Consider the following 7,821-nt stretch of genomic DNA (forward strand, 5'->3'; position numbering starts at 1 on the left):
CTGTCTCCAGCAGCAGCAGCAGCAGCAGCAGCAGCAGCAGCAGCAGCAGCAGCAGCAGCAGCAGCATCCCCACCCGGTACAGCTTCTCCAGGGGCTCCTGCTCCTTCCCTGGGGGCAGACCAGGCTCTCAGGGCTCTGCCCAGGGCCCCAGCTGTCAGGGAACCAGCACAAGCAAAACCAGCTTGGATGGCGGCCACCAGTGCTGGGCAGAGCAGCTCAGCTGCAGCACAAGGGCTGAGTGTGCCCATCCCATGACCCTGTGCAGTGACACAGGCAGCACAAAAAGGTCTGGGTTCCTTTGCTTCTGATTGCCAAGGCATGTGTGGAGCTGCAACTTACCAGGGCCCTGGATGAAAGTGTGCCTGTGGCTCTCTCCCTTCTTCTACGGCCGAGGAATATCCTGCACCCAAGGATCACAGAACAGGTCTTCTAATGTGGGTCTTTCCAAGGAGTTCACGGATAAACACCACCTGATCAGATCTTTGCACTCTGGGCAGAGAAAGCAGAAAGTGCCGGTCAGCCAGAGAAGGCTCCTGTCTGCTTTGCCCCACTATTGCCATGCCCAGGCCTTGCTGGATGCACTCAGGGCTGGACCTAAACTTTCCCATCAATTCCCTGTTTTGGAGGAGAGCAGGACATGTGCCACCTCCTCAGCAGCTGCCAGAGCGGGATGCTCACGAGCCCGCTGCTGGCTCCCAGCACTGGGATTCCCCCCGTGCCCAGAGAAGAGGATCCACCTTGAGAGAGCCCTTGTGGCAGCGGGAGCTGGCCCCAGCTGAGGTTCCGGCCCCTCCTGAAAGGGTGCTCCCCGCAGACCATCTGGTGCAGCAGGATGCCCAGGGACCAGATCGTTGCTGCCTCGCCATGGTACCAGCCAAAGTCGTTCCATTCCGGGGGGCTGTAGGATGGTGTTCCTATGGAATACAGATGGAGTTCAGCAGGGGGATGCTGCTGCTCCCAGAGCCTGGCCCCACCATCCCTGGGCCTGCGGGGGCTGCATCAGTGGCACACAGGGTGACCACTGCCCTCTCGCCAGCACCTGGGACTTGTGCACAAACTTAGGCTTGGAAAAGAAGTCACTGGTGTCAGAAGAGGGCAGAGGAAGCCCTGGCTAAGCCTGACCATGACAAGCAAAGGAAAAACCCTCTCTGTGCTGGGGAAAACATGCCCTTATCCTCCCTGCCTGCATTGCCCCAAAAATATTAGGAAGCCAAGGCAAACAGGGCGAGTGGAGCAGTGCAAGCCCTTCCTCTCGCCTGCACACCAAACTGGCTGGGGCACAGGTTCCGCCCCCCTCTCTGCTACCCCCACCCACGGGGGTTTTGGTCGGGCTGGCTGCCCCAGCCCAGCCCCAGTCCTGGGCAGAGTGGCTGGCAAAGGCTGCCAGCAGGGCTGGAAGATGGCTCCCCACCCAGCCCCGCTCTAAAGCAACTCAGCTGAAGACTCAGTCCCCTGACTGGCAGCAAAAGGGAGAATCCCCGCTGCCACAGCCACCTTGGGCTGGGAGATGTTGGGCCATGAGATCCCGGGACCAGGAGTACACCCTTACGTGGGCTCACCTGCAAAGTGGGTGTAGGCTGTGTCTTTCAGGTAGGTGCCACAGCCAAAGTCAATCAGTTTGGCCTGCCCGGTGGCCAGGTCAAGCACGATGTTCTCTGGCTTGATGTCGCGGTGCAGGACCCCGCAGCTGGTGCAGTGCCGCACGGCCTCCAGCACCTGGCGGAACAGCTCCCGCGCCACCTCCTCGGGCACGAACCGCCGTGCCCGAATGACACGATGCAGGTCCTGACACCGCTCTGGCCGCTCCATCACCATCACGATGTGGTTGGGCAGCTCGAACCACTCCAGGAGCTGCACCACGCCGGGGAAGCCAGTGGACACCTTGGCCTGCAGCACGATCTCCAGCGGGGCCCTGCTGCCGTCGGGCTGCGGGAGGAGCACGATGCCCTCAGTGGGGCCGATGCCGTGCCAGGCCTGGGGAAGCCCTGAGCCAGCCCGGGATGCTCTGCGCCCTGCGCTGCGCCCACGCCCGCTCCCCCTCGAGGCGTCCTGGCGGCTTCCACCGTGCCGGGCCTCGGCTCATCCCCGCCCGGCAGCCCCGGCTGCTGCCGCTGGCCCCGCTCACTCACCAGCTCGCCCCAGTGCCGGACGCGGTTCCGTGGCACCCTCTTGATGGCCACCTGCAAGCCAAGGACAGCAGCGGGCTCAGCTCGCCGCCCGCCCTGCCCAGCCCCATCCTCCTCCTCCTCCTCCTCCTCCTCCTCCGCCCCCTCGTCCTGCGCCCGCCGCCGGCCCCGCCGCTCACCGGGGCGCCGTCCGAGAGCCGCGTGGCCGCGAAGACGCTGCCGAATCCTCCGCGCCCCAGCAGCGAACCCAGGCGGTAGCGCTCCTGCAGGGCCTCGGGCGCCGTCCCTGCGGGCGGGACGCGGCTGTCAGCGCTCGGCCCGGGGCCAGCAACGGCCCCCGAGCGCCCCTCAGCCGCCCCGGGCCAGCCATGCCCAGGCCTTCGCTCCTCGCAACGCGGCACGGGAGGCTCGGGGCCGGCGGCCGCGCTGCCGAGCGGCGGAGCTCGGGCCGGGGAAGCCGCAGCGGAGGCGGCGGCAGCGGCCGCGCCGCCTGTGTCCTCCGCGGGCCCCGGGAGGGGCCGGGGCCGGGGCCGGGCTCGGGGCTGGAGCCTGCCTCGGGGCCGGGGCCGGGCTCGGGCCAGGCGGAGGCAAAGGGCGGCGATGCCGCCCCCGCACACGGCACTGATGCCCGCCCAGCAGCGCCACCGCCAGTAGGGCCAGAGCCGGGCGGAGGCGAGACCGCGGCGGGACGGGCGGGGCCGGGCACGGGGCAGCCCCGCCCGGGGCCGGGGGCGGGCCGGGGGCATGGCCCGGCCCGGCAGGGGGAGAGGGAGGCGGGGAGAGGAGAGGGAGGCGGGGAGAGGAGAGGGACGCCGGGCAAGGGACCCCGGGAGAAGGGTGCCCGACGGCGGGAAAGGGAGACACAGAGAAAGAAAGAGAGAAAGACCAAGAAAGAGAGACAGAGAAAGAAGGATAGAAAGAGAAAGATCGTTATAGAATATCTGCTTTTCTGCTTCTGCCGCTGCTGCCGCCGCTGCTGCTGCCGCCGCTGCCGCCGCTGCAACTGAAGCACCGGGGCCGTTCGTCCCCGTGTCCGTTCCCCGCTCGCCCCACGAGCCCCACGTTCGAGCCCCGCGCGCCCCGGGCACAGCCCCTGAGTCTGTCCAAACACGGGAACTTTGCAGCCTTGAGCCCAGGTGCAGAGCCCTGACTCCTGCACACTGGCACAGCAATGCCCTCGCTTGCTGCTCTGCATTGGCCTGGCTGAGGGGCAAACACTGGCGGGACACCTTCCCTTGGGCTAGGATTCCTACCTGAGCCCAGCACTGCACTTACATCTCCAGTGTTGCCTTCCAGTAAAAACAGGGGAAGCAAAACTCTGTGTGGCTCATGGTATTTTAGAGTGTCTAAAAATCACTAAGCCACTGATCTTAGAGGTGCAGTGCATCTGGAATTACTGGGATGGAGAAGTAGTGCAACATGGAAAAGGGGAGCATAGAAATAAATAAAGGAAAACATCTTGGATTGTTTCTTTCATTTACATTTCCCTTCTGGAAAGCTGTTTCAGTTTTCCAGGAATCTTCTCCTGTCTGCTCTTGCCAAGAATCTCTCCTGGAGAACAAGGTCAAGCTTCTGTCCCAAGATTTGCCACCAGCTGCAGCTTCTCTTGGCTTTCCACACTGCACAGTGTCTGCAGCAGGACTTTTGCAGCAAAGCAGGACAAATGTTTGGAGAACTTTACATGTCCTTTCTTTTCCTGGTGGGCTGGGGTGTTGTGCCACTGGTGAAGTTTCCATTGTGACTGTTTGTGCTGGTTTAGGGCAAATTTTGGGAGGAAACCTCCAAAAGGGGTCCATCTAGAAATCAAGTTCCAGTGGCCTCTCCCCCTACTAGTTCAGAAAAAGACTTCCCTTGGGAAAAGTAATAAAACCCCAGTTTATTTATCAAGTAAAATATTCCCAAGCATGAAAAATGAATAATATTAAATGAAACCTCTGACAGTGCTGAAGGGATGGCAAATTCAGAAAATCCTTTTTGTGGGTTGTAGTTGGCTCACTCGGTCTCTTCTAAGTCCCTCTGGTGCTGGAATGCAGCGTCCCAGACCTCGGTGGGCCACAGGTGTGAGCTGCAGGTGTTTTTCTGGGTTTTCAGTCCAGAGCAGGTTTCAACAGTTCCAAGAAAAAGGAAAGTCCCAGTCCCAGGAACTTCTCTGCCTAAGCTAGCTAAAACCAAATTGCTGGACCTGGGCTGTGAAGGCACTGGGAAATTTCCAAATCTGGGCACTGGCGCTGCCAGCAAACACCAGATCAGGATGGTGCTGGAGCCAGAACCTGGAAATTTCCAACTTTTGGCTTTCTGTGCCAGCAAATCACTGCACTTGGGCTGTGCTGGCACCAGGAAGTTTTCAGATCTGGGTGCTGGCACTGCCAGCAAACACCAGATCTGGGTGGTGTCGTTGGCAGCGACAGAAATCTGCCGGATTTGGGCTCTGCTGGCACCGGGAAATTTCCAAATCTGGGTACTGGCACAGCAAACACAAGATGTGGGCAGTGCCAGAGCCAGTAGCAGAAAGTGGCCGGGTTTTGGAATTCTGTGCCAGCAAATTGCTGCTCCTGGGCTGTGTCAGAATAGGGAAATTTCCAGCTCTGGGCGCTGGCGGTGCCAGCAAACACCAGTGAAACCTTCTGGTCCTCGTCCGGACCATTGGCCAGTGGTTTCCCTGAGAACCAGCTCTGGCCACTTTACAGACAGAGACTGCTTTCATCTGCTTGTCTGGAAACACAACTTTAATGAAGGCAAACACAACAAACAGGACGGCGTGCACAGTACACAGAGCAAAGCAGAAAAAAGCCTGGGCCCAGGGTCCTGCAGGGATATTTATCCATTTATATATGGGGAGGGGTTAAGGTGGGATCTGAGGGAAGGATCCAAGAGGAAGGAAGGATTATGAATATTACAATTTTTGCAGTAATATGTAACCAATGGTAGCAAAGAGAACTCAGAACTTTCTAGTAACAATCTGCATAACTGAACAAGAGGATTATGGGCGGGAGCTCCTGCTGACCCCAACTAAAGAGGGTTTTCCCACAGCCTTAAGCCAAGGTCTCCTTCTTCTTTTAAACCAACCCCAACACACCAGATCTGGGAGGTGCCGGGTTTTGGCTTTCTTTGCCAGACAATTGCTGCATTTGGGCTGTGCTGGCACAGGGAAATTGCCAGATCTGGGCACTGGCGGTGCCAGCTCACCGCAGATCTGGGTGGTGCCGGTGCTGACACCAGAAAATTGCCAGGTTTTGTCTTTCTGTGCCAGCAAACTGCTGGACTTGGGCTGTGCTGCCCCTGGGAAACTGCTGGATCTGAGCACTGGCAGTGCCAGCAAACACCAGATCTGGGTGGGGCCAGCACCAGGTGTTTGCAAGGTTTTGGCTTTCTTTACCAGAAAATTCCTTGACTCGGGCTGTGCCGGCACTGGGAAATTCCCGCATCTGGGCACTGGTGGTGCCAGCAAACACCGGATCTTGGCATTGCCAATGATGGTAGCAGGGAATTGCCAGATTTTGGCTTTCTTTGCCAGAAAATTGCTGGACTTGGCTCTGCCAGAACGGGGAAATATCCAGATGTGAGCACTGGCAGTGGCAGCAAACACCAGGTCTGGGCGCCTGTATTGGTATCAGGAAATTGCCGGATTTTGGTTTTCTGTGCCAGCAAATTGCTGGACTTGGGCTGTGCCAGCACTGGGAAATTTCCGGATCTGGGCACTTGCGCAGCAGGCACCAGATCTGCGTGGTGTGTTGTAGTGTGTTTTCATACATTGTAATACTTTGTGATAGTTTAGGTTTTGAATCCCCATATTTTTCCCAAATGGTTCATCCCAGATGGTACCCCCCTCCCTTTCCCTGTGTAATCCTTTGCCCTTGCTGAGATCATCCCCAAATCCCCACCCTGGCTCTCTGTCAATCACTCAGCATCCCATCCCCTCCCTCTAGAAGCTTTGGTCCAGGATGTCGAGTGATCAGCCAGAGGCCAGGGGTCAGCCCCCCAAGCCTTGCCCCATACGCTGTCCTAAATGTCCATCCCCCAGGACCCATCCCTTAGGGTCACTTCTTGGTTAGTCAAATGTTCTCTACTTTGGCTTTCCACCTCCCTTTAAATGTAACCTTGGCACATCTCCCGGGGCTCTCGGCAGGAGGCCCCTGAGGTGTAGGGGCTCCTTTGGGACACCTGGAATAAAACCTTGGATTAACCCCTGCTAAGAGTCGGCCCTTTCTCTTCTACCGCTGTCTCTGGTGTCTCTTGTGCTGCAAAGGCGGCCAGCCCAGGTGGCCTCAGTACCCTCGGGGCACAGAGAGTGTCTCCCCGCTGTCGGCCGTGTCGGGGCTGCCCCCGGTGTCTGCCGACTCGGGACTGGCCCAGGGTTCCTGAGAGGCTCCCAGAGAGACAGAGACAGTGGTGCTGGTGGCAGCACCGGGAAGCTGCCGGGTTTTGGCTTTCTTTGCCAGAAAATGGCTGCATTTGGGTTGTGCCAGCACTGGGAAATTGCCAGATGTGACCTTTCTGTGCCAGCAAACTGCTGGAATTGTGCTGTGCAGGCATCTGAAAAATTCCGGATCTGGGCACTGGCGGTGTCAGCACACACGAGATCGGAGTAGTGTAGGCACCAGGTATTTGCCTGGTTTTGGCTTTCTTTGCCAGCCAATTGCTGGACTTGGGCTGTGGTGGCACAGGGAAATGTTCAGATCTGGGCATGGGTGGTGCCATCAAACACCAGGTCTGGGTGGTGACAGTCTTGGCACCAGGAAATTGCTGCGTTTTGTCTTCTTTTTCCAAAAAACTGCTGCACTTGGGCTGTGTTAGAACCGATAAATGTCCAGACTGGGGTACGGGCGGTGGCAGCAAACACCAGATCTTGGCATTGCCAGTGTCAGCAGTGGGAAATTGCCAGATTTTGGCTTTCTTTACCAGAAAATTGCTGGACTTGGCTCTGCCAGAACAAGGGAATTTCCAGATCTGGGCACTGGAGGTGGCAGCAAACACCAGATCTGGGCGGTGCCAGACCCAGTAATGTTGGAAATGAATTTGTAGAGAATTTTTAAGGTTTGATAGAAGGGTTCTATAGTATGTATGCAAGTGTCACAATCCATCCTTACGAACGGGTTTTGTGATGGTTTGTGGGTTGATCTCAGAGTGCAAAAAACACCGGCACGGTACAGGGGGCTGCAGTGATAATCAAAAGAAATGTACCTTTATTGAATAACCACAAGAAAATGCATTGGGGAGGAATTGGGGAAAAGGGAAAAAGAGGGAGGAAGAGAAAGGAAGGTATAGAGCTACCAAACGTAGAAAAGGCACAGTCCTTTGATGTCCAGCCAATGGAGTTCACCAGGTCACGTCTGGGGAGATCTCAGGGTTGCAGTTCATCCGAACTCTTATTATACTCTTTTTGTTGATGGGGGAAGGGGTAAAACATGAAACTGAATCAAAGGTAATCTATTGTATTTTTGGGGGAAAAAATGGTATTTAGAGAAGGGTACACACAGTCCATGTTCTCTGCAGTGGGTGAGAGCCATTGTCTTCTTGGTCCACTGCTTGCACCTGCAACATCCATCTTGCTTTGGTTAGCTTGCCTCCCCCACACACCTCCCCCAGGTTAGGGGTCTCAGTGCCAGTCCTTGGAAAGAGTGTGGGGGGGCCTTTTCACATAGGGATTTCATGTCTCGGTCTTTGATGGACAGGCCTTGTACATCTCAGTCTGTCT

At 57.4% G+C, this 7,821-nt stretch overlaps 1 protein-coding gene across 1 annotated transcript; it reads right to left on the bottom strand.

Annotated features, from left to right (window-relative positions):
* Nucleotides 1-382: 382 nt before the first annotated feature.
* Nucleotides 383-2,890, bottom strand: LOC139604378 (serine/threonine-protein kinase pim-1-like; the record flags this gene model as incomplete). Its single annotated transcript, XM_071455549.1, has 5 exons — nt 383-489; nt 738-914; nt 1,560-1,926; nt 2,130-2,180; nt 2,306-2,890. Coding segments are annotated over 5 exons (1,287 nt in total), but the record flags the coding sequence as incomplete, so codon positions are not given.
* Nucleotides 2,891-7,821: the final 4,931 nt, after the last annotated feature.

This window comes from Agelaius tricolor, unplaced genomic scaffold (genome assembly GCF_023055355.1).
Source record: "Agelaius tricolor isolate 1412-34295 unplaced genomic scaffold, bAgeTri1.0.p SCAF_50, whole genome shotgun sequence".
NCBI lineage: Eukaryota > Metazoa > Chordata > Aves > Passeriformes > Icteridae > Agelaius > Agelaius tricolor.